Source organism: Python bivittatus, unplaced genomic scaffold (assembly GCF_059951505.1).
Source record: "Python bivittatus isolate LINGU-HERP-01145 unplaced genomic scaffold, Pbiv_v1 ctg000080_np1212, whole genome shotgun sequence".
In the NCBI taxonomy this organism is placed as follows: domain Eukaryota; kingdom Metazoa; phylum Chordata; class Lepidosauria; order Squamata; family Pythonidae; genus Python; species Python bivittatus.
Window position 1 is genome coordinate 22,770,438 of NW_028277035.1, and position 27,922 is coordinate 22,798,359.

A 27,922-nucleotide genomic window follows, 5' to 3' on the forward strand; every position below is an offset into this window, starting at 1 on the left:
GTAGCAAGAGATGGAGACTAGATTCTGTAAGAAGTTGGAAAGAAACCTGGTAGGATTGTGTAAAGGAAGAAAAGCTTCAAAGAGTGGTTTCAGGGCTCAGGTTGATAACAAGTCCCTCAACCTAAGCCCATTCTTAGTACCCCAGTGACCTCCAGCTGCACCTCAGAACATACTCACCAAAGCTCCTCCCAAGGGAACAATACTTCCCTGAACCAAAAGTCCACTGATGCTCCTCCACCAGATAAAAAAGAATCCAATCATGCCTCCTTGCAGCTGCTAGCACACACTTGTACAGGTCAAGCCTCTGTGCCACTCCAGGGGCCATCTTAGGAACCAGCAGAGCCAACAGAACCCAAATCACCAGTGAAGCCAGCACTGCTAGCTCTCAGGCCACACCACACAGCCTGCTTCCCAGCTAGCGAATGTCTCCAGCTGCCACTCACCTGGAACAGAGCATTTCCAAGTAAAGAAGAGGTCAGATGTTTTCAATGGGCACACCATCTGCAGTTGCATCTTCACGTACACTTCTATGCCATTAAAACTCAAAAACTCTAAAACTTAGAAATATACTCAAAAGCACAAACTCAGCTCCAGACCTCCACAAGCAAAATCTGAATATGATCTTTAATTTAATTTAAATTATATTTATGTTCATTACACTACCCAGAGGTTACACTTAACAGTGAGCTGCAGCCAATCGCAAGATATACGTAACCCATGTTGTTTGCAAATGCACATTTTATTAGTTGATTACACTTTTAAGGTCTCTCTCTCTCTCACACACACACATACACACACTGTTATGTAGTTTTAACTTTGAGAAGGAAGGAAAATATATTGTTTTGTTCTTCAAAACAACTGCACCCGCATTTTTCTTACTGCATTTCAGGAATTAGGGCCATAGAATTGTTGGGAGAGTGGGGAAGTTGAAAGGATCATAGTAGGGGAAGAGGCCAAATACAGATCCTTCCAAGGGTAGCAATTACCTGTTGCTATCCTTCTAGCAAAGCAAGAGTATTTACAGGGTCCAGCCATGTGGACTCCATAAGAGCTGCATCGATCCAGCAGGGCTATTCCAGCTACAGCTACTGGATCCAAGCAGCAGGAAGGAAGAGAGCTGGCAATGGAAGGTTCTTTTCTTTGCTCACCAGAGCAGTGACCAGAAGCCTTTCCCCCCACCTTAGCCTAACCCTAATCTTTCTCTCTGACAACAGACAATTTAAGGAAAATTTTAATAGTTTTTTCAGCTGGAGCTTACAAACGGGAATATCAGCCTCAGGGAAGGTCTTCCCTGAGTGGGTATTCCACTGCCCAACCCAAAGAAAGAAAAAAATGGGGGAAAGTTCCTGGGTGAGCTTCTATTCTCTCTGACAGCCAAACCAGAAACATCAATGGAAGAACAGAGCCATGTGGTTGGATTTAACAGGGGGTAGGGGGGCAGTCCTGCAGCAGGCCAATTGGAGCCCAGCAGGCCCTTCAGATCCTCTGAAGACTCTCCTTCCATGTGACATAGAAGGTCTCCTTAGGAGATTTTCTTCCATTTTCTGATGGAAAATACCAGTTTCTTGCTGGATTGCCTTGATCTGGCTTCAGCCTGCATCAGTGGAGGGCTGGTCCTGAGATGGAGGCTTCTTTCTAAGGACATGTCATCAACGAACGTTAAGTAGGTTGTCTTGAAGTATGTGGATGAGCCCAGAATATACACATAATATCTTAAAACTAATACAAGTAGTGACTCTTAGGACTGCATATTGAAGAAATGTTGTTGCTTTAGTGGCATGAACTTTTTTTTCAGTGTTTCAATATTTGGTGAATATACCATAGATCTGCTGAGGATTGCTTTTCAAAATGTCATAAAAGCAGCTATTCAAGCAACAAAGATGATTGAAGTCATGAAACATAATGAGTTACAATAACTGTTGTAACCTTAATGATTATTACATGGCTGCACAGGCAAGCATGCAGAATTTTCCAGGATTTAGAGAAGAAGAGGAAGAAGCAGAAGAACTGTTGGTACTTCAGGAACGTTTAAAACAAATCAGAACGATCATAGCCATGCTGATCCATAATGAAAAAAACCCTAACTCCATAGTTGGATAATATCTATCGGAACAAAAATCCTGACCATTATTCTGTGATATCCTCACTAGTCAGACTAAATCAAATAAGTCTTAGATGTTTCAGCCCAAGAACTATTTGTTGTAGGATTTACACTGTTAGAAATAGTATCTTTACCCTAGATTATGGATAAGAAGAGGAAGACTCAACATGACCATCAGATATTGCTGATACTTCTCACTGCTCTCCAGTTAATTTTTGAATGTATGAATGCAGCACACAATGAGTTGCATGTTATCTCAGCATTATCCTGTGTTGCTCTTGCTGCTATAAGATCACATCTTGGGTTCAGTCCAGGAGCCAGATGAAGGTGGATGGCAGAGGCAGATATTCACTGAAAATCAATACAGTTGGCAGCCCCTACCCACCAAAGCTACACTTAAATACTGCACACTCTTCCTCCCATTTTGCTTTCCTCTTTGACTTTCCATCAGTAGAAAACAGCTCACTACATTGCTCTGGAGACTTTTGTGATCCCATGAAAATCTACATATCTAAAAATTGCAGAGGCAGGCTTGTCACTGATGTTTCACTTCCCAGGGTGGCAAGCAATTCCCAGGGAAGCACATAGCAGTATAAACTTATTGCACCTGAGTAATAATAACCTTTTCATCTGTTTTATCAATAAAGATACGTATACACCATAGTGGACTAGAAGAGGTATTTCTATAAGGCACCATATATACCCACATCAGATCTTAACTCAGAAACCTGAGAAATGTTCTGTATTTTAATTTGCATCACTTGCAGCCAATTCAATTCTTTATGTGCTTTCCAAAGTATTAACTGCTATGTACCTTTTAACTGTTAACTTTTTGCTTACAAAACATCTACTTAACAAAACACCAGGGAACCAGATGCCAAGACAATCTAAATAGCTTCCACATGGAAATATTTTTTTCCAGGAAGCAAATCTGCACAGTTCCCCCATAGTGGTAAGTTTATGCCATCAATTCGGTCAGAAATCTTAACATATAACATGTCAACATATGAGCTTGATAAAAATCATTATGGATGTTGCACCCAGAATTGGGCATAACTGAACCCAATATATTCTCTTTATAAATATATTTGGACATTGTCCAGATTTGGACACATTTGGACAAAAACTTATTTGGACATATTTGGACATAGTTTCAAATGCTATTCCGTTCCCCCCGCCCCCCCCCCCCGGGGTTTGGTCCCTGAACTCAGTTCTACAGTTATTAATGAGACAGTACAAAGAAAAATGCAAAATTCTTCACTCAGGAGACAGAAATCAAATGTGCAGAGAGGGCATACTGCCTTGGAGTAAACAACAAATAAAGAAATAAAGAAATAAACATGTTAAAAAGCAGCTTGGATTTTTAAGTGATGGTTATAATGTAATGAGGCTGCTAATAAGACAAATACAATTTTAGCTCATCATTTGGAAATCATCATTTCCAAATTACACTATATTCTGCCTTTACAATTTTAATAAGTCGTCATCATCATCATCATCATCATCATCATCATTATCCTAAGACCCCACTTTGAGTATTGTGTCCAGTTCTGGGCATCATGATTTCAGAATGGTTCAGTGCAATTGGAAGAGGTGCAAGAAAGAGCAATGAGTAAGTTTAGGGACCTAAAAACTAAGACCTGTGAAGAAAAATTGAAGGATCTGGGAACTGAATCCTGAGAAAAGACAACTGAAGGGATATAATAAGCATTCTTCTAGCATCTGAAAGAGTTTCACAGACAGAAAGTCAAGACCTGTACTCTATTAGTTCAGAGTGCAGAATACTGAATAGGGCATTTAAGTTAGAGGGAGATAGATTCTAATTGCAGATGTTTGACCCCAAGGGAGGTGATAAACTTCCTTTTACTGGTTGTGTTCAAACACAGGCTGGAGAGCTATTTGTCTGTATAACAATCCAAACTAAAGCACCTAGACAATGGATTCAATGGCTTAAATGACCCCTTCCAAAGCAATGATTTTATGGATTTCCCCTGACCCCAGTAAGTTGAGTTGAAGTCCTATCTATCCAACTTGAGACACGAAACAGTAACACCTTAAATTTTGCTGCACCCATTGCTGATTCCTATAGTGCCTCTCTTGCTCTATTTCAAGTAACAGCAGAATGGTGTTGTCCCCACACGTGAGGGGGCCAATCATTCTAGGTTTTCTTCTCTGGCTTTGCTACCATCCCTTTCAACATGTCATCAGTATATGTAGAAAACATTCAGCAAGGGGACAATGCAGCCTGAATGAGGTGGGTCTGACTTAACTCTCTCTGGGATTCTCTAGGCTGGTTTGTCAGCATCTCCTAACACTCCTTATTTGGCATCTCCTAACTAAAATACAGGCAGACCTCACTTAATGACCCTAATTGGGACTGGCAACTCCATTGCTAAGCGAAGCAGCCGTTAAGCAAAACATCATGTGACTGCCCTGCTTAGCGATGGCAGTTCCGGCAGTCCCAGTTGCAGTCATTAAGTGAATCACCCATGGTCGTTAAGTGCAACATCATGTGACTGTGTCTTGTGATCTCCTGCTGGCTTCCCCATTGGCTTTGCTTGTTGGAAGCTGTCTGGGAAGGTCGCAAATGGCGATCACATGACCAGGATTCTGCAACCATCATAAATGTGAGAGGGTTGCCAAGCGCCCAAATCGCAATCACATGACTGCAGGGACGCTGCGATGGTCATAAGTGTGAGGACCGGTCATAAGTCACTTTTTTTCAGCATCATTGTAACTTCAAACTGTTGCTAAACAAATGGTTGTTAAGCGAGGACTACCTGTAATGGAATTTTAAAAGGAGAGAAGATACCCAGGCAAAAATAGAGGTAGACTGCACCACAATTGTGCAATGACCAAAGTATTATAGAGCAATAGTTGAAACTGACTAGGGGAATGGGGATGGTAGTGGGAGGAGGAGTAACAAAGACACTGGCAAAGAAACAACAAAAGCCTAATGTGGCATTTCTTATCATTTTTCAGATGCTGCACTGAATCATAATGGGGCTGCTACATCTAAAGGTAATGACTTTTTCAGAAGCCATTTCAAAGCACTGTTAATATAAAAATATGCTAATACTTCCATTCTTCTTTAGATCAAATAGCTGAGAAGAGAATCTACTCTTTTTTTCTGCTTTGCTGGAGAGAATATGGTTTCAAAAATATGGTGGGTGGGGTAATGGGTCTGAAAGAAACTCAGGAAACATGGTGCTAATAAAGAAGACACATACTGAAAGAAAAAAGGCTGCAGCAGAGGCTAGCTAATGACAAAGGCAGTTTGCCCACATTTCCAGCATTGGTTTGGAGTTGGGCAGGGCCTAAATCAAAAAGGAAGGAAGGAAGGAAGGAAGGAAGGAAGGAAGGAAGGAAGGAAGGAAGGAAGGAAGGAAGGAAGGAAGGAAGGAAGGAAGGAAGGAAGGAAGGAAGGAAGACACCTCTGTTCACACTCACAACACAGTCCCTGACTTTGCCTCCAAGGTCACAGGTAAGAAAACTTTACAGATTTTAGACACCTTGAAGCTACAAAGGGAGAAAGCAGGCTTAAGGAGGGAAACAATGTATTTTTATACAAGTGCACTTGGTGATGACTTAAGGCTGTTCACTCATGGGTAGGGACAAATTAAGTAGCATCATGCAACCAGGGGGGAAGACAGCATCTGGTTGGGGTGGGGTGACAGCATCTGGTTCTACATGGAGGCATTGCTGCATGATGAGTTTGTGCTAGGGCAAAGTTGACTCTGGACTTGCCTAATCAGATGGTGTTGGCTAGTTTGAAGAGTTTAATCAGCTTTTTTCTGACTACGTGCCAGTCATCTGAAACTGGAACGAGCAGATTTTTCAGCAAAGTTATGATTGATGGAGCTCGAGGTCGATTTACTGATTGAGAGAAAGTCTTGCCGTGCCACCCCCCCCCCCAACTGCTGGACTCTAGAATCTTAATCCTTCTCTCCTTCCCACCCCATAGAAGCTTTGCTTCCCATTCCTCTTATCTCTCTCTGGCCACCTGCAACCTACTGAGAGAAACACTGCGGTGCAGAACCACTGGCATGTTGAGTATGCTGTCATTCACCTTCAGAGTTTTTTTTAAATATAACAAAACTGTATCAAGGGCATTCCTGTAGCATGTGAGTTTTCCAAGGTACATCAAACTTGGAAACCAAAGACACACAATTTAATACTACTTTTATTATAAGGTTTTAGTAACAGAATCTTGCAAGTCTGAGTGTGCTTCCCCCCCTCTCTCCCTTTATCTCTGTGAGAACTAGGGAGGATCTTGTCCCAGATGTTTACTCAGGTTACAGTTCTGCCCCAGACTCAGATTTCTTTTATCTGACCATTATCTTGGTTGCGGTTCTTCCTCCTGTTCTTCAAGGTTATTCCTTTTGTCCATTACATTGCATCTCAACACGTGCAGGGGTATACCAAGAATAAAGGCAGGAAAGGGGGTACCTAAGTGCCTTAGGATCCCCTTTGCCCTGAACCTTTAACAAAATGGTTATACAGGCAGGGCTCCAATAGAATATCCAGTGGAGAAGCAGCAGAAAGGATGAGAAAGAAACCACAGCGACACCTGGAAGTGAGGCAAAGAGATCTGTGCAAGGAAGTTTTGCTCACTGTCTGGGCTGAGGCTTATTTCTGCAACAGGAAAAAAAGCAGCTATGAGATCCTCTTCCTTCCTTTCTCCTACATGCTCTGGACTTGGATAGTGGGGCTTGGTGCCTGAGCACTTTCACCATTGGGAGACCTCATCTGACAGGTTTGCTTGAGACCCAGAGAGTTATGCTCATGGTCTGGACAACATAGTTTAGGGAGGTTGGAGAGCTAGAATTTTTACTTTTAGAGTATGAAGCTGAGGACATTCCTTGCTATCTCAGGATCCACACCAGCTCAGATGGCAGAACGTTCAGTGACTGCCAATTTTTGCACTCTCCTCTTGGTTAGCTAGAAGGAGCAGAGATTGGCTCACATTTTCTCATCATTCAGAGGCAGGGAGATAATCAGACCATTCTGAAGCTGGCTTCAGAATGCTTTGGAGCGAATGGAGGGTGGAAAAAATGCCATACAAACAAGCCTCAAATGGAGTGAAAAGTGAACATTCTGAAAATAATTCTTTATAGCCTACCTTCCTATCTTCTGTACTTTGGGCTGACATGCATCTGTCCATCTAAAGTCAGGGATTTAAATCTACATATGTCCCTCATGAATTCAGACACCCATTTTATTTAAATATATATGCAGCCCTTCAAAATCAAGGTTTCCAAGGCAGCTGACAACAAATTAACATGACAGGCCTGACAATAATTGCTGTTTTGAATAGGTAAACATCAGGCTTGCTCTGTTTTTAAACAGATATCTGCATCACCTCCAGTAAAAATACTTGGGAAAACCCAGCGCTGCAAATGATTCTAATAAAAGAGAATATATGTAGCTCAGGGTTGAACTGTGGAGTCCTTGGTGCTCTCCACAAATGATTCTATTTTAAGAAGAAAAATAATGCCTAAAAGGAGGGGTCTGAATAGATGGAAATCTTGCATATTTGACATTGGCTGCAATTAATTCCTGGCAGTTCGGAGGAGGAGAGAAAGGATGATGCTGCCGCGATCTTTTTCCTGAAGCGGGTGGCGACAACGGGAGCCACCATGGCAGGTAGCAAGCGCTTCCCCGCCCAGTGGGTCTGTGGAAAAAAGGTAGGGGCTCGGCAATTCACCCCGCTGCTTCTCGCGGGGGTGGCCTTTCATTTTCAAGAGAAGCAAGGAAGCGCGCGGCTTGGAAGGGCACTTCGGCTCCCGCGGTGACGAGCCCGAAAGGGCGAGGGCAGCAGACCCAGCCTGCGCCGGAGAGACGGCACCGCGCGGGGCGAGAGGGGCAGCCCCCCACCGGGTCTCTCTTTCGGGAAGCAGGCCAGAAGGGGAGGCCCTCCCGCCAGAACCAGGCTGCGTAGGGGCGGCTGGCGAGCCGAGGAAAGGCCGTCGCGCCGCCTGGAGAGTGGCCGCTGGGGCCCGGGCGGCCCCTCCGCCGCGGAGGAGGGCCTGATTGGCTCGACGGAGGCCGCCGCGCTTGCAAGCCGCGCTCCCGGCCCGGGGCGGGCGAGTGAGCGCGGGAGGCGGGCGCTGAGGCGGGGCCGGGCCGAGCGCAACGAGGAGGGGGCGGCGGCTCCGCAGCCAGCGCGCCTGCCCGACCGGTGGCAACGACGACAACGACGGAGGAGCTCGGGCGGCGAGCAGGCGGAGGAGGGGGTCTCCGGGCCGGGACGGCCGGGCCCCATGGGCGGGTGTGTGGGCTCTCACCACGACTCCTCGGGCAGCCTCAACGAGAACTCGGACGGCACCGGAGGTGAGAGCGCGGAGGGGCTGGGCTGTTCTTGGCCGAGGCAGGGAAGGGAGGCGAGCAGAGGCAGCTGCTTCTCACAATGAGGAGGGAAGCCGGGAGGGGCCCTCGGCGGCCGCCGCCTCTCTTTTTCTTTCGACGGCCTCCGTTCGTGGGAGCCTCGTCCGCCCGTCCGTCCTGCCTTCCTCCCCCGAAGAGTGCGCCCCGCTTCCTGGAGGTGGTCCTCCTCTTCCTCCTCCTCCTTCCAACTTTCCTCAACTAAAAGGGTTAGCAGACGCTCCCCAAGAGGGAGCGCGACCTCCAGGGGCCGGGGCAGGGCTAGGGGCAGGGGCCTTGACCTGAAAGAGAAGGTGGGAACGAGGAGGGATGGTATTCCCGTGCCTTCCGCCTCAACCACTCCAGGGATGGGGAGAGAATTGTTCTTCGTCTACCCAAGGTGGCCCGTCTCTCCCTCAATCTTGCCATCTTTCTTTAAGAAAGGACACTAATAAAATCACGGACCCTTTCTCTTCCAAACAACTTTAACTGTAGGAGCTGCTTCTTCTTATTCATTTTTTTAAAAGAAAATAATGCATTTTATTGATACTTTGAGGTTGCCAGCCACCTGGCATGGTGACAGGTAGAAGAATGGGATGAACATTCACTTAACATAAGAGTCAACAGTTTTCACCTATAGTTCAGTGACTTCTACTTTAAGGTAGTGACATTGTACATTGTGGGAAACAATTCTGTTGTAAATGTAGCTTTTCTTAAAACTCCCCTGCCCTCTGGAACTCCAGAATACCCTGAAGTATAGAAACATCTAATTGTGCCAGAGAATGGAACTCTTTAAGGGGAATATTCTTTTCCCTTAAAGCAGACTGTACTCAAAAGTTGTGGGGTGCTGCAGCTGATGTCTTGCCTGTTTGTAACTCTGCATACAATTATATGATAATCAAGCGAGGATGAGGATAATGAGGATAATGCGTTTTTTCCCCTGCTTTTAGGATTTTCTCCTCCTCTGCCACCTGGAGAGCATTTACCACCCCCTTGAGGGTTATGCCCCCTGTTTTTCAATAAAACAATGGCTGCTGTTCTCCTTAGTGGTATGGCATATAGCTATAGAACATCCATTAGAGGAATCTAAAGGCCTGCTTAATAAGTTATCATAACCAAGGACAATGAAATATCACAGGCTAGACTTACATCTAATAAAGTGAAAGTTGCCATTCAGATGGCCCTAGATAATTCACCATGTCTGTGTAATGTCATCCATTGTTAAGAAACTGCCATGCTGGTTAGGTATTATGAGGCAATGGAAGGTCATAGAAGAAATAGTCTTAAATGTGATTTTTTTTGCTTTTATCTTCATCTTGCAGCCTAGTGAATAGTTAAGGACTTTTTCAGTAGAGGGTATCATTATATTAAATGCTATATCATTTTGCACAATAAAAGCATATAAACAACTGATCACAGTGGGATTATGGTTCCTTTTTGTCCTGGATTTACCTGTCAGGGTCTTGTGTGTATACTTTGGAATAAATAGCCTATAATATGTAATATAGCACCTAGATTTTATTGGGTTGCCCAATATGTTGCCAATTATGTACAGGGTTTAAGCTAAAAAAAATCACAAGTGAGATATGATTTCAGTTGATAATGTGATCGTCAGACTTGAATCCCAAATCATTGGATGTAGGGTTTTTCCCCCTATTTTTATTTAAATGAAGTGTTTAGGTAGATACTTGCACATCACAATAAAACAAACCAGGGAGTACAGTACAGTAGTTTTTCTATTTCTACAGGACGAAATAACTGTAATGTAGTGTAATGTATCAGCAAAGATGTCATATTCTCCAAATGTATTGTATATTCTCTGCCTTTCAGTAAATATGCATTTGTGATGAACACATAATCTGACTAACCATTTCAAGAGAAGTAGCACTGTACTGAAGTTAGAACTGAACTGCCATTAGGGCACAAGTTCAAGAACAGACCTATTGAGGTTGAGACTAGGACTGTTATCCTACTAGGTCATTTCTGTCTCTAATTTCACTTGCAGTGCTAGATCACAGAATATCAATTTACAGATTCTTGCAGATTATTACTAGCAGATTTTGCACATTGGAGTTTTATTTCAGACATTTCCAAAACACAGCTTTTGTGTTTTTGCACAGAGCTCTGAATAATAAGTGATTAGTGTTCATTAATTCACCGCTGATCAGTGGAATTCCCCAAATTATCTATTTTTCTCTTGAGATTGCAATCAAAAATATACTATATACTATAAGCCTTGAAAGCATTATAGTTAGCTACATATCATAATATATATATGTTAAGTATGTGGGCAAGGATTTGACATACAGATGTCAAGGTATGTCTTTCTCACTGTGTTGTCATTTTGACCTTTTTGCAGTTTTGCATGATAGACCTGAATTCAGCTGGATTTCTTATGGGAAGTTGTTTGATAATATAGTTGAGAAGAGGCATGACAGTTGGTACATCTCTGCGTTGTAGAATGGTCTTCAATTGCAGTGGGGCTTAAAGACTATGATGATGCCATTATCTGCTTTTCCTGAGTTACAAAGGGAGGAGTATCAGCTGAAAGCCTACTACAGTAGATAATTGTTCTGTTTGCAAGCAGGTTGAAATTTATGCCACACAGAAATTGACAGGCATAAATTGATAGCATGGCCAAAATAAATTCATGTCATGTTGTTTGTGTGAACTGAGACCTGAAGTGTGTTCAGACTACCAGAGCACTAACTTGAATGACTTTCATAATTATTCCATTCTACAAATCTTTACCGCCTATCGTGTGGTTTGTTTTCTCCAATCTGATATTACAGTGATATAGGCCAGCATGGCTTATATTAATTTTCTATTGTGAACAAAATCAACAGTTTTTCTACTGCAATGTTTGTTGATAAACTTTTTTTAAACCTCTGTTAAAACTTTTATCTCTTTTGACCGTTGTTAATGTCACTGAGGCCTTTTCTTAATTGTACACAATGGAAGAAGAAAGCTATTTATTTATTAGTTTATTTATTATTAGACCAAAAAACTACCTGGTACATTATAAAATAATAAGAATTAAGATATTAGAGTGATAGTGGTGGTAAACACTAAACATTATTGACTTTTTAGGCCAACTTATATAACCAAGATCCAAACCTAAATGTAATTTAAAACCAGAATCTTCTGACAGCAGTCACAATTGAACTTGCAAAAAAATTTAGATAGACCAGTTTGCCAGTAGAAGTTCCATTTCAGGCCAACCTGTATATTTAATAAGGAGAAGAAATATAATTCAGACCACCAGGTATGGCACAAAGGGCAACAAATAATATGTGATGTGCAAATGTTGGCTTAGTTCTCCAATAATGGGATGTTACTGAACTTTCCCTCCAACATCCTTGAGGGTAAGGCATTAAAGCTTGTTAGTGTAAATGCCCTTCTGTACAAGACAGGGAGGATATTAGAAAAATACAAATAGTGAAAGGTCTCCTACAGAAGCCCTTGTAACAATTGTTTGAAACTTTGAGTATGTTGTTCTGGAAGTCCAAATCAACGATTTGGTCTCTGCTTGACCTTCAAGATATCTTTCTCTGGCCAAGCATTAAGAGGGATTGGTGTAAGAAGCTGCAGTAGGATAAGTCAAAAGCTCTACTGTTTTTTCCAGAGGACATTAACTTATCAGCAAGGATTGACTAGGCCGGGGGTTGACCCCAGAAAAAGTTGTTCTAACCAGTATTTCAAATGACCAGTTCTCATATGGGCCTCCTCATAAACACAGTCCATTTCCAGCCAAAGAATAGAGTTTGGCACAGATGGAGGCAAGTGGAGCATTGTTCTTACAAATTTTGATTTACATCATTACAGGCCCAAAGTTGTGTGCCATACAGCAGAAGGCTTAGCACCTTGGCTCTAAATAATTTAACTGCTGCAGGGACAAAGTTATTATCATTACAGTTAGTGTATCTAATTATAGCATTGGTGGCCTTTTCAGCATGTATTATAATTTCTCAAGTTTGCTATTTCCAAGCAGTGGAAGATTGAAAGTAGATTCCTAATATTTGAAAACACTATTTGGCTCAGTTTGGATGTCATTGATTTTCCAATTACGGTGGCAGTTAACATGTCTGAAGGTAAATAAGACCACTGCCATTTTAAAGTAATTTCTAGTTATTTGTCATAGTAGACTGTTGCTGCCATAAATATAGATATAAATAAATAAATGAAGAAGATGGCCAACTGCTTTACGTATGAGCCTTTTAAGTTATTGTAGAGTAGTAAACCTTTGGCCTGCTGCTACTGCTCTCTTTCTGACTTGTGCCTTGCCTGTTCATGATTCAAAGTACTCCAACAATTCAGTTTCATTCTTCTTTCACCCCTGTCTCTTAAAATATTCTAAGATGACCAATGATTAGTAACAAGAAATAGAAGCATATAACTGCACAAGATGGATAGGATGTTCAAATAACGACTATATGGGTAAAAAGTCTAATATTATGTTTCTCTTATCTTAAAAATACTCCTAGGCCAAATATAGCTCTTGGACTATACTTGAACTAAATAGAAGAAAAGCCATGAATAGGATTCAGAAGCTAGAAGTCAAAATAGGAATATCAAACATTTTATATTGCTGATTGTGTTAGAAATTTTGGATGCATTGGAAGAGTTTGATAACCAGGACTTTACTTTCCTGTCTCTTCTTTCTTCATGTAACTCCAATTCTTAATATTGTGCTATTAATATATTTTTAGATATATTTTCATAAAGGTCAAGACACATAAAATTGAAATTATGATTCCACCTTGGAGACTTATTTTTCCAAATTGCCTGGGGAGCTCACTTCTTCCTATAAGTTCATATTCAGAGATATTGTTATTTCTAGTAAAGAAAAAATTAGCCCTGTTGTCAAGTGTTTAGTATTGTTGTAAGGAAAGATGCTATATAAATAACAGTTATACGCATGTGATTTAAATATTGCATTTCTGTAATACCATTTGCATGATTTCTAGGGTAAGATTAGAATTGATAGAAACTCTTGGCACTTGCAGAATGTTAACATGGCCTCTAATCAGTGAAGGGCATATGCCATAAAATCCCAAAAAGATTTCAAAATGCAGTAAATGTATTTCCAAGCTTTATGGTACATATCTAAATGTTATCAAGGAAACTCTTTCATAACTCTTCTATGTTTCAGTTTTTGTCCTAAACTGAAATTTCCTACAGTGGAAAACTAGTTACTTCCAAGTAATCTTATTATGATTTCCAAGGTCACCTAAAATCCGTTCTTCAGGGATAGGCATCTGTTCTTAATTCAGAATGGCCCACAGAACTTATTGAGAGTTGGATAATTATTACCGTAATTGGAAGAGAAAGGGTTGGAGAATACAGCACAGTATACAATGAGATGGGTATGATAGTTCTTCACAGTATTTCTTGTGTTTCCCAACTACCTAGGGAAAAGACAAAAATCCCAAATTACATTTGCAGGGTTCAAAGCATCTGTGGATTTTTGGCTGTTAGAAGAACTAAAACTGGATTTTAATGAAGTAACTAGCATAGGTTCTGGATTTGGTAGTAGGAATATCTGCTACCAAAGTTGTGCATTATTTATTGTAAAAGAAACTTTCCACAGTTTAACATTACATCCTAGTGTTACTTTAACTGCTTGTGTAATTCTAATTTGCCTGATTAATATGTGTTCTATTCTGTCCTCTGGAGGTCCTAGTATGCATTCTTTCTGTAAATGTGGACTATTTACAGAAATGTGGACAAACCTTAAGTGATGATAAAGTAATTATTTCTCTGTGATCTACACATTCCATCCCAAGTAAGCTTCCAGCAACTATTCTCTTGTTCCAAAAAGGAAGTGGACAAGCTTTGAAACTCTAGTGGGGGATCCCATGCTGAAAATATTCATCATTAAGCAGATATAGTTAAAATAAGGTGTTTCAAATATTTAATTTAACAAGTGCTCTTCTGTTTATGAACTGAATTTTTTTTAAAAGTGATACATTGTTTTCATTAAGTATGTATTCTCCTTATGGTCACAAAGAAAGTATTCTGCCCATGGGACTTCATAGCCATATTCTGGTTTTATTGATCAGCAAGAGCTACTGAGCGGTAGGCATATGTATCATTGTAATAGGTTCTTAAGCCATGTGATAGAAAGGCAAGATATCTGTCATCTAAGTAAATGATATTGGAGACAAACCACAAAGATAATAAAATGTATGCTTACTCAGATGTAATTCCCACTGTGTACAATAGTACACATCCCTAAGTAGATGTTACAGTATTAAAATTATAGCCTGAGCCTTGCTGTGAAATCACTGCAGTTTGTAGAAGTAATCTAAAAGTATCACTGGTTCCAGCAGTAGAGAATATTAACAAACCTTGTAGGTAAAAATTTAACACTTCAGGAAATGTTTATATGCAGTGAAGAAATATTATGTGTTCAACAAGCAGAAATATACACATTGAAACTGGGTGAATTAGTAGTTTGGGAATATTTCCTAAGAAATAATGTTGCTTCAGTTGTTGCAACTTAACTGTAAATAAAATTTTATTTCTTACTAGACAGCCCATGGCCCATTGGGTCATCGTTTCAGAGATATTTCCTTACCTAAACAGAGAAACTGAATGACCAAGGGCAAAAAAACAGTGGGAATATGAGTGACGATTTGGTGCTGGCTTCTCCATTGACTTCGCTTGTGCGAAGCTGGCAGGGCATGTCAGCAATCTCCCCCCCTCCCTCCACAGACCATGAGGAAAACTGCACCCCTGTTCCACATTCCAGCATGTCTCCAAGGGCCCCCTCCCTTAAGGGAGAAAGAGGGCTCACCCATCAACCACCGGCACTCCATAGCCAGCCCTACCTTGCCAGCAGGCATCCAAGTTGCTCCCTCATCCTTCCCTCAATGCCCACCACTGTTAAGAAATTTCAGATTTCTGCCTCATTTCCAAAACAGTCAATCGCCACTTGTCCATTGGGCCTTGCTGCCAGCCGATTAGGTGCAGGGGACAGAGGGAGACAGGAAGGAGGTCAGGGATATGCCCATGATGATCACATGATCTGGACTGACCACAGTGGCGTGGCAGTATAGTACTGCTGAAGTGGCCACAAATTTCCCAAATTTCAATCCTACAAGAGTAATCGGTCCTGGATTTTGGATACATTCTGTAAGCTAGCCCATTTGAGGTACCTTGGTTCAAAAATGGTTGCCCTATGATGCACAGTTTCGCACAGCTGAAGGTTACAGACACAAGAGTTTTAGTAGTATGTAGATAGATTTCAGTTTCTCTTTGGGTAAAATAATTTGGAAAGACATATATAGAAAGAGAGATGCAGGGAGAAACTTGTCAAATTCGAGCACCTTGGGAAGTTGCCGTTAAAAAATCTAAATAAATTAGTTGTATAAAAATGTGATTTATCACATTGGAACACAATGTAAGAACTAACAATGCCATTCCATCTAGTAATAGTAGTTAGACAGTTGCTATACAAAAGATTCAAGAGGTGAATAAGAAATAATATAAATTTGGAAAACACATAAAGGCCAAAGAAACTAAGCAAATTTAGCAAAGGAAAAGAATGGAAAACAGATACATAATTGTAACTGCATACTTTATTTCAAGTGGGGTCTGACCACAACAGTGTAAAGTGGAACAATTACTTCCCATGATCTGAACTGTATGCTTCTGGTAATGTATCCCAAGATAGCTTTGCCTTTTTAGCAGCTGCATTACACTGATGACTCATGTTTAACTTGTGGTCAAGAAGATCCTTTTCACATGCTCCCTCATCCTGTACTTGTACCTTTCATTTTTCTTACCCTGATGTAGAACTTCGCAGTTATCCCTGTAAAATTTCACTTTATTCATTTCAGCTTCCTGCTCAAGCCTATCTAGATAATTTTTTAATCTTCTCTCTCTCCTCTAAAATATTACCCCCTAGGCTTTGCAGCACTTGTAAACTTGATAAGTATTACCTAAACTCCCTCATCCAAGTCATTGATAAATATGTTCAACAATGTGAGACCCAGGATAGGACCTTGTCACATTCCACTTGATACTTCTATCCAAGCTGAAGTGGAGCCATGAATAAGCATTTTGGGTATAGTCATTCGGCCAGGTGTGAACCCATCAAATAGCCCATATTTTACCATTTTATTAAGGAGAATATCATAGGAGACTTGCTGAAGGCTTTGCTGAAATTCAGGTACACTGTGTTTACAGCAGGGCTACCTAAAGTGTTTGGTATCAACCCCCAAGGTTGGATGGGACTATCCAAGGGGTCGATATTATTGATATTTATAGTACTATTAAAGTAGTATTTATTACATTATTTTCATATAATAAATGTTTGGAGGTCAGTGAACAATCTGGAACATCCTGAAGGGGTCGCTGAACTGAAGAGTTTGGGGAATCCTGGTCTATAGCATTCCCCTGATGATCTAAGCTAGTAGCTCTATCAGAAGAGGAGATAAGTTTTGTCAGGCATGAATGGTTTGTGAGAAACCCATGATGATTCCTGTTAACTGTAGCCTGCCGATCCAAGTGCTCACAGACATGATTGTGGCAATGTTGAAAATTGGACACAATATTATGTTCTTGATAATATGTTCAAGGACCTTGTCTGATATAGGCATCAAGCTAACAGGTCTGTAGTTTCCTGGGTTCTCCTTCTTACCCTTTGTGAAGGTGAGGACACTTCTCCAGTCTTCTGTGACCTTGCCAGTCCTCTAGAAGTTTTCAAAGACTACCAAGAGTAATTTTGTGATCACCTACACTGGTACCTTCTGTATCATCTGTCATCCATCTGGCCTTGAAGTAATTTAAATTAGCTAAGTTCTCTCTTACTTTCACCTTGTCTGTCCTAAGCCACAGTTCCTCCCTTTGCTCAGTGGCATAACATTGACCAGCTAGGGTTCCATTTCTCTTCTGAGAGAAGACAGATACAAAATAGGAGTTAATTAGTTCAGCCTTTTCACCGACATCCATTTTCAATTTGCCACTTTCTGCTTACAATGGAGCTGTTCCCTCTTTGGCTTTATTTTTGTTTCTAATGAACCAAATAGTTCTTTTTGTTGTTTTTGGCATCTTTCATGAACCACAGCTCATTCTGAGTGTTAGCCTTTTCAGTTCCTTTCTGGAAGAAACATTGTATTTTTATTTATTTATGCTCCTATCCTTCCATTTCCTATATGTGTGTCTTTTCAGCTTTTTGGAGAGCTTTGCATGTATCTGTGTTGGCAGATTTCTCTCATTTTTCCTTATAAGAATTGTTAGTGATTGCTCCTTTGGAATCTCATTTCACAGAATTCCCCATCCTTTCTGGACACTTTTCTCATTCAAGATTTTAAGATACTAAATCCTATCTATCTTCTTTTAGAGCATCAGACTCCACTCTTCTGAAACCCAGGATGCAGGTCTGCTTCTTCTCAGATTCTCCTCCTCTGCATTTCACATATTCAAGGACAGCATTATTAGTTCACTCAAGATATTTCCACTTTTTCAACCTTTCCTCCTTATGGTTGAAAAAGTGAAAATACCCCCTTGTTCTTTCTTCCACCTTGTGACAAATGAAATTGTGAGCAAGAGATGACAAGAATTTGGATCTGTCCCTTTTGAATAAAGTGTAGTTTTCTTGGGCTGTGTGCCAAACTTCAGTTATCATCCCAACTTTTAGTGATGCTGATCACAGCATATTTGCCTTCCTGAGTTAGGATCGCTTGTTCCTCTTGTTTATTTCTTATACTCTGTGTATTGGTGAAGAAACATCTGAAGTTTTGAGTGGTACCACCTCTTGGCTTCTGTCTTGTATTTTCCTACAAAACTCGAGTCCATAGCCTGGATTCTGCTTCTCCCTTTGCATTCTGCTTTGTTAGCCTCATATTTGGTTCTAGGTTCTTGTCACCTTCCTCCTTTTGTTCTAATTTAATGCCCTCCTGATGAGATTGGTAAGGTGCCTGCCAAACATTTCCTTCCCTGTCTTTTCCTTGGAGTCCTTCATGAAGATAACATAGACTATTATAATAGAATTCAAACCCTTCTTGGCGATATCATTTGACTTCAAGGATTCTGTTTTCTTGTATCATGACTGTCAACTGGCAGGATTAATGAAAAAATTACTTGTGCTCCCAAGTTCCTTCACCTTCCAGTCTAAGGCTTTATAATCTTTGGAGAGTCTTTCAAGGTCTCTTCTTTCCATGTCATTCATCCTGACAGGAATTCAGAGGAAAAGATAGCTGTCAGTGAGTTTTTAATAGGCTTGGTAACCTCTCTGTCATGTCCTGGATATAGGTATGTGGAAGACAACACACTTCCTCAATATTGTATTGGATCTGGACATCTGTCTTTTAACAGGGAATCACCTACTACCTTGATTCATTTTTCTCGAGGTGGTTCTTTGATCCATAGGGGCCCAAGTATCTTCCCCAGGGTTCCATGGACTGGTTTGCTCAGGTAGCTTTGATTATCCTCTAGAGGAAGTGCCTTGTTCCAGTTCCTGAGCTCCACTGGCACTGAATCCTTCCAGATCCTCTTGCTTTCATGTGTTTGCTTCTACCAAATTGATCTTTTCCTCTTCTGTGATGTTCACTTATCCCATTCTGGAGAGCTCAGTTCTCCTGTCTAGGAACTTCTCCTCTTTCCTGACGCATTGCAGAAACTCTCCCTTCAAGCCCCTTATCATTATCTTCATAACGGACCCAAGCTTGCACTTGCAGCAGGTTTGGTTTGTGTTCTGTTGAGGTCAGAAGACAAACATGCACACGGTTTGCAAATCTTTTCAATTATACTTCCTTTGCTGCCCATGTTGTCCATAGCTTCCCCTTTGAGTCTGCCAATCAAACTCCTACACAAATCTTTACTCTCTTTGCTTGCTCTGGTTTTGAGCTCCAAAAAACTTCCTGTCTACATGAGGACTAGGCTGGACTGGAGGAAGAGGAGGGGAAAAAATAGAAAAAGAAAACTAGTGCCTCCCCGTGATATCTGTTGCCACTCTGGTTTCTTCTACCTGTTTGCTTGCTTGCTGTTGGAAGAAAATAATTTATATATTACAAGAAATAAATTATGAAGAAGAAAATGAATTGGAATAAATTATTTAGGTGTTCCAAAATATTTCCTAACAGTAAGACTGGTGTAACACATCTGCACACTTTGTGACCAGGCGGGCCGAACATTATATCTAGACATTGCAAAAATGATATTGTCAGGCCCCTAGTTGGTCATATGCCATGGTTGATGGTCTGAATGTAGCCTGGTAGGTTTCAAGAAGTGCAGACATAAATGAGAACATGGACTATATTGATAGGAAAATTGACAGCTCTCTTAAAGTGAAAGAAATGTCAAGTTTATGGCTTATATATAAGAAGTTCTGTTATTGGAATCCATAGCTTTCAACTTCATTTTAGTATGCCATGAATTAGTTGTTTGAACATAAATAATTTAATGGTTATTATAAATCACTGTGGTATTATCATTGTTGCATCTCATTTTCCTCTAGCATAAGCTTAAGAAAACTAAATTATATACACCTCACAAAAAAGTAAAATAATCTTATGTGCTATAGGGATAGATTTAAATTAAATGCAACATATAGAATCTGAGCTTATAAAATGAGGATTGCCAACATGATGAGCACAGATGCCATATTGTTCACAATAAGATGAGCGTGGTAATTTTCAGGGTTGGTTTTTTTACTCCCCCCCCAAAGTCAAAATATTGTGAGATAGTCAAAGATTATTCTGTATTTTCACATGAAATATCTTATTTGACCATTGTATACCTTAAATTTAAAGAAGATATTTACTTATTACACCCATGACTATGATTAAATTATATGATGGTGCCTGTCATCTGAAAAAAGGTTGTTACAGAGGATTGCTCAATTGGACTTCATAACTTATTCAGATACAGTAGCTTTGAAGTAGTAGTCACTGAGACTTCACATCAGGAAGTCTTTACCTTGGGATTTAGAATCCCCATGCAAACTTTATTCTAAGAACAAGTCATGTCATCTGTTTCAGCCTAATTACAGCAGATTAACCCCAGTAAATTTTTAGTGGCCAACCAGCCTGTGTATATGTAAAAAGAACATATATTTTTTGTCAGTCTTAAAACTTGCAAGTGTCCAGAGAAATAGGTTTTGTAAGAATGGATTATTAGCATCAAATCTTTGGTTGAATAGGGAGGGGGAGAGAGGAGGAGAGAGTTTCTGGTAGCAGCAGTAATTAACATACAAGAAATTCATAGTTAAATTATCTTTTAAAATGTAGTTGCATTAGTTCTTAATAGCTAGATCTTACTATGTACTCATTTTGTTCCTATTGCAGAATATATCTCATATGGATCACTTTGCACATATACATGTACACATATACATGCCTGCTATTTTCATTGAGAAAAAAAGTCCACTTCCTTTAATCAGGATGGAGATCCTCTGAGGGTATCCATGACCTAAATTTTACATGTTTTTGTGGGCTCTTTTGGTTTTTGTTTCTAATCCTTTTATTGGAAAGGCAAAATACATACTCAAAACAGGTATCTCCTGGTATACTAAATAATGTGATAGAATAACTATTGGTCAGTTTTTTTACAAAATGTAAGGGCGGTGTTCAAACTAGTGTGATATGCTTTGTTTTCCCAAAAGGAAGATGATCCTGAATTTAAGATCATTCATCTCCCCCAAAGGAAGACTAGATAGGCAGGGGGGAAAACAGACAAATAAGCAAACAATTAAATCCTGTACAATGTTCAGCTTCCTCATCATATCAACCTAGGATTACTAGCTGAATTTCCCCCCTATTAGAATGTTCATGTGACACAGTTGCATGTGTATATACATTGACCAGAAGCCAACACTTAAAACAGGTAGGATATGATAAAAAATTAAATAGAATTGCCTCTACAAAAAATAGGCCCTCCATCTGTATATGCATATGTGTGTGTGCGTATACACACACACACACACACATCATTGTGTCTCTAACACAAAGCTACTATTTACTGTATGTACACAAGAATGCATTCACTCACATATCTCTTCCTCCATTCCAGTGCAATGACGCACATCCAGATTACAGTAGTATGGTGGTCATCTGAATATCTAGTTGTGCTCTAAATAATTCTGTGTGTTAAAATATCAAGGCACTTTCTAGAAGAATTAAATGCTGACTCAGGATTTCTTTTATTTAGCAATGCATTTCTCACTTAATCTTGAGAGTGCAAATTAATTCAATGTATATATGGTTTTATATTTCTTCAGTTTTCTAAAAGCTTCATGATATGTGATTTGCACTAAATTGGAGTTGTGCTGATAATAAATCAATGGATTTCTTTATAGCACTATATAAAATATTAAGAGTAATGGTTGTAAGTATAATTATATGGAAAATGCACAATAATTTATCTGTCCTCCCCACCTAATTTAATATCATTATATATAAGTGTGATGGGGGCAGCATTTCCAAATCATTGACTGACTCTCTAAAAAGTACTATTTTGTATTCCAGTTCTTATTACCCATAGGCATGGTAGATGCATTGTCAGTATTAAATTACAACATTTTCCTAATTATCACAGCAACTGAAGAACATTGTGTGTTGCATTCCAAAATATATTTTTAGTTGATAAACTCAGACATACATTTCCAGATTGTGGGTACATAATGATTTCTATCTCTGGTTGGGTAGAAGCACCATCCCTTTTTCTCTAAACTTGAAATTCTGTGTTTCCTCTATCATTGACTAAGTCTATATATCTAGACTGGAAGTAAGTATTAAGTAAGAAAATTAATTGTATGTACATTTATGAATGAAATGTTTATTGTTTTGTTGTGAAATTGTTAATCTGTCCTATAATAAAATGAGCCAGCATGGATCAAAAGAATTAGAAATGTCAGTAATATCAGTCAGGGGTATTCCAGACTATAATGGGAAGTATATGTCGGCAACGTTGGGAAGCCATATTGAAAAAATGGAAATTTACCTACTCTAATAGTGACTGGATTTCCTTTTTTGGAATACAGAATTGTTGTGTTTGAATGCAACAAATTTTATATTCAAAGCTTTAAGTGGAAACAATTGTTATTAGAATACTTGCAAACACACTTGCTTAAATTTCAGATTGGGACTAGGTTAAGGCACTGAAAACTATTGGTGTACCTATATTAACATATCCAAAAATGTAGTGTGATATATGGGTGGGTTTTTTTAGCAACAATACATGTTTTAGAAACTGAAAACATTTTATGTAAAAAATGAAGCACTGTATTTTTCTAAGTCTCATAACTCACTCCATCTCTGACTTGCAATATTAAAAGTGCTGTATTGCAAGACTATGATTTTATTGTTGCAACTTTTCTTCTAAATTTAACTACCAAAGTATTGGCTGGGTTCATGCATCATGCTAAACTAAAAACCCTAGTTTACAAAATCTCAGGGATAGATTCATACAACATATACTACAGTAGAATTAAACCACATTATGGCACAACACAGATTCTAATCCCTATCATTTTTAATAAGCTAATTACCTCTTTATGATTTGTATTCATATAAAGCTGTTTCTCAGCTGTTACCTGACAACTTATCATTTACTAAATGTAAAAGATAAATATACTTTTCTATGTATTGATGGTAGATTTGATTCTGGAAGAGGAGGGAACCTTCTCCTATTCATATAAAAGTTGAAAGCTGATGCTGAGGTAAGATGATTTTGTGACAGTAGATGTAAAACAAAAACCATGATGCTGTCACATTCATTAGTGGCCAGCTGGATATCATTAAAATTACTAGCATGAAAAAATACATTTGGGAGCACTGGAAAGCTTGAGGATGATTGGGACAATGCATAAAAATAATACCCATTTACTATTTAGGTTATGAAATATATAACTGTATATAAACATAGCACAGGTCATGTAATGTACCTGAAAGTAATATAAGGTTGACAGACATACTCTGATAAACTCTTAGCCTCCAATATTTCGTGAAAGTTTTCAAATATATGATTTAGCAGTTGTCATTATGCATATTTCTTCATTGTCAGGAGGATTTATCTTCTCAAGAATTAGAGGGAGATTGCTTTATAGCACCCTGAAGTATATTTGATGTATAATACAATCAGGTGAGGTTTTATTTGGAACTTGTCTCTCTCAACAGTGAAACAGCTTCAGGCTAACAGAAAGAGAGAAGACACTGTTCTAGCAATAGCCTCACTAATGCATTTAGGAATGAGGAAAGAAAGGGTGTACTAAATATCAGGCTTCACACCAAAGCTTGGCAGTAAATCATAGGTATCCAGACATTTAACCCTGAAGTTGTTTCTCAGCTAGATTTGGCAGCAGATTTGCAGACATGACTCAGCTAGATTAAAAGCTTTATTGCAGACAAAAATAAAGCCACAAACACAATAGTTGATTACCCATAGTACTGCAAAGAAGTCACAGACAGGCTATACCTGTGCTTCAATTTAAATTCTAAGCTTCTTCCTCCTGCCCTTCCAGAGTAGTGGATATTTGGCAGGTCTCTTAATGGCCTTGGAAGCCACCTGTAATATGTTTACATAATGGCTGTCACTAGTCTGGGAATCAGTGGTTTCTGTCTTGTTGGGCTTAGCTCTCACCTTGTTCTCTTCTTTATTTTCTCCTCCTCTTCCCCCCTCCCCATTGAGCCTGGAAGTATCACATGCTTCTCACCTCCTTTCCTTCTGGACTTGGGTATTTGGAAGATATTGGGCCCTTCCTGTCTCCATTTCTTCTTTGACTGAAGCTGGCAAGATCTCCCCTTTTCAGGTCTCTCCAACCCTCTTTCCTCCTGACTCAGCACAGCCAGAGAGGATTTCTATTTCTTCTACTTCATCAGGTGGTCCTCCCATTTCACAACTCTCCCTCTCATCTTCAGATGGGAATCTTTGTCTTTCATTAGATTTCAGAAAAGTGCTGGGAAGGTAAGTGGTTCTCAGTGAGACATGTCATGCTAGAAGGTGTCTTTTCCAGATTTTGTTTCATCTTAAACCCAAAACAACCAATGTATTCCAAGTTTCAGTTTTGCTGAAGTATGGTTGAGCCAAAATGGTTCAGCAGAAATTCTAGAACATGATTTATTCCAGGCTCAAAACAAAAGTTTTTTTCCCCATCTTGTGAACATCCCTATTTGATTGGATGTTCAAAGTAAGGCCTCAGGTGTGCCATACTTTTTTTCATAGTTATCTAAATCCAGGCTATGCTAAATCAGAAAAAAATGGTTCCTCTTTTTCAGTTCCCTCAGACAGTAGGCTAATTATAAATTCCACATGAGTTTGGCTGATAACATTTCATTCAGTCATGGGGAGTTGTGTAGTTCACATTAAACAAAGAAGATTATCAGTGTTCTCGAATTCTCAAAATTTGTCAGGGAAGGAGTAAGTGCTGTGCACAGCATTTGAGTGCTGTGGCTGCTGAAGCAATTCTTGAGGTTCTTAGGTTGGGACTGGTATGGTGAAGACCAGTTATAATAGATTATGTCCCACTTGCTGGGCTCATGGTCTGGGCTAACCAGTGTATCTGGGTCACCACGTGGTTCTGGAGCAAGGCATTGACAACTTGATCACTGGTTGGGAGGGTTCCAGGATGGCCTGTAGTAATTCTTGACTGCAATCCTTGACTGTAATCCTTTACTGCAGACAACTGCCCTTCTCCATGTGATGGAGGGTAGGAACGGACAATGAAGCAAACAGGCTTCATATCAGCACTTGGCAGTAAATCACAGGTCTCCAGACCCTTAACCTTAAATTCACCTCTTGACTAGATTTGGCAGCAGACTCCTATAAGCAACCCAGCTAGATTAAACATTTTATTGCAGACAAAAATGAAGCTGCAAACACAACAGTGCAAAGAAGTCATATATTTTGCACGTCTGTGCTTCAGACATATCTTCTTTCTCATTCCATTCTGGAGAAATGGATACTTGGCAGTACTTTTGATGGCCTTGGAGGCAGTTGAAATACATTAACATGACAGTTTTCTCTGTGCTGAGAATAACTGGTTCCCACCATGCCAGGCTTAGCACTTATGTTAAATGTAATAATATGCATAAAAGCTAAACACCACATTGACTCTAGCTTTGTGTCTAATTTTAATGTAATCTGAACACGTAGTATTATATTTTAAGCATTTTATAATGGAATTTGTTTCTTTTTCCATACATTCTTTTCAGTGCTGTTGGATTAATTCTAAGGAATTGCCTTTGTCATAGAACCATTTAGAAAGTTCAGAATTGCTCTATTAGAGAAGCACTTTGTGGATCTAGTGTAGACTTCTGCTCTGAAGTAGGACTAGATAATCCTATTTCAGGTTTGTTTAGATTTGATTTTAATGGATTTATTTAACTATTTATGGGGGGATTTTTAATTGTTGATGGGGTTTCTGATTTGTGAGCTGCCCAGAGTCACCCGTTGGGAGGAGATGGGTGACATACAAATTTAATAATAAATAAATAAATAAATAAATCCCATCTCTTTAAGGAGGCAGCAGTTTCAAGTAGTCCCAACAGGCAGTTTTATTCTTCCCCAGGAGCTACTCTTTCAGAGCAACATACTTTTTGCCGTTGCAAGAAAAACTGGAAAAGGTGAACATTTTTTTTCTCTAACTTAAAATGATTTAAAGAATGTAAAGAATCTTTGATCTATGTTCCTTTTAAAGATTGTCTGAATTGGTGACTAACAACACATCTGGTAGCAGCAGATTTCATCATTTAACTGAATTTTGTAAAGAAGGACCTCCTTTTACTGATTTTGAATTTCCCCATGTCTTTGTGCCTGAAAAAGCTATAATCTCATAATATTTGATCAGCATTTAGAAACCGTATGACCACACAGAGAAAGCATGCATTCTTTTTTTTTCTCCTTGAAATGTAACTTTAGTTAAAAATTGGATTGTTGGATCGACTTCTGCCTCTTCAAGATGTCTGTTACATGCCAGGAATAGCTTTGGCAATCTTTCTTTGATATTTCTTTCCATATAATGGTTAAGCAAGAATTTGTAATGGGACAAATATGTATTTTTGAAAATGATATCATTGTATTCAATTGTACATAACTTTGGTATTTAATTTCTATATGTTATTCCAGCTACAGTAAAAAATATCTTTATATGATCTGGTGTAATGTGAATTTCATTTGCAGGAAAGATGTAGCAGTCATTATACTTGACAAAATTGCAGAATTTTAAAATGTATTATTTAATGCAATTTTGAGGCTGCCCAATTCCTTGATCACTCTAAGTCACTGAAACGAAAAGAGGCTCCACAACCATCCTATCCCAAGATCTGGAAGAACAACCAGGTTTTTAGTAGTTTCCTAAACATTATAAGGATTTATTATTTACGATTCAGATGGACAGACAGACTTACAGGAATGATAATTTCTTCATGTTATCCTCTTGTAAATTATTACTCTCATTCCCATCCACTATTAATCAGTTGAGCATTAGAATACATAATAGGATCTTTGCAAGAGGAAAGAGTAGTTTAAACTAGTGGCACACAGCATGCAACCATCCACGTGTTGCCCAATCACAATTTCCAATATCCTTGCAAGAATAAATTCTCACACAGTATTATACTAGATAAATCTACTGCAAAACCAAAGGCAGATGGAAACCATTTCTCCCACTCAAAAGAAAATGGCTTCTAGCCTGTTACAGGCAGGAAACAAGAAGTGCAAGAATTTGAACCTTGATTTCATTAAAAGCAGGGCTTGTGTTTGATACACAGTGCTTGGTGGAATTTATTTAGATGTATATAACTGCCTCTCTCACCAAAGCAGCTCTCGCAGTGAACAGTGACAGACAGCATTCCAGAGTAAAAATAATGTTACCAATATAACATAGAGAAAAACAGCAGCTGAGAATAAAAAGAACTGCTGAACGGTATCAAGTACCTGACCCCCATGCCTGGGCAAACAGCCATGTATTCAGTGCTGTTTGGAAGGCTAGCCAGGTTGGGGTCAAAGGCAGATGGAAACGTGCTGCAGAGGGCACGTGCTGCAACCAAGAAGGCACCTTGGAATTTTTACAACAACGTGTTGCACATCTCTGTAACCATGTAAACTCTCCCCTGAGCTAGGAGTGTTGAGTACATGTTAATGGGTGTGCATTGTTATTTTTGTGAAAAAAGGGTTTCATTCATATGCAGATACAATAGCAATGCTAGCTTTGGCCATACTCACAAGTATGCAGCCTCACAAGTAAAAACAAAGTTTCCTTTTCCTAATTTAAAGAAAAATGCATCTCACCATGCTAGGGAAGAACGACTAGGTGGCTTGTTGACTATTGATGGACTGCTTCAAAGCTTGGGCTGCTTTCACTTCGTGCAATTCTTCACCTTTAAATTGGACTGCCTCTTAAATAAATATACCTTCAAACAGAGGATTATCCTCTGACACTTCTTCAAATAGGAAACTTCCTTGTAAAGTAGGATAAATAGCTACAGAATATAATGGGATACTTGGAGTACAGAG

The 27,922-nt window shown here is 39.5% G+C and overlaps 1 protein-coding gene across 5 annotated transcripts in view; it reads left to right on the top strand.

The window, feature by feature from the left end:
- The first annotated feature begins 7,678 nt into the window (after window positions 1-7,678).
- Window positions 7,679-27,922, top strand: part of UBTD2 (ubiquitin domain containing 2) — an 84,434-nt gene continuing 64,190 nt past the window's right edge. The window contains exons 1-2 of one of the 5 annotated variants that reach the window (XM_088133669.1): window positions 23,066-23,129; window positions 24,098-24,373. Coding sequence is in view for 1 of the 5 variants with exons in the window: in XM_007437683.4 (XP_007437745.1) it covers window positions 8,365-8,434 (70 nt within the window). In the remaining 4 variants the exon portion in view is untranslated. Of the gene's footprint in view, window positions 7,789-7,872; window positions 8,435-23,065; window positions 24,374-26,012; window positions 26,032-27,922 lie in introns of those variants that run through there. The other 4 variants (XM_088133670.1, XM_007437683.4, XM_025172858.2 and 1 more) reach the window with 4 other exon arrangements.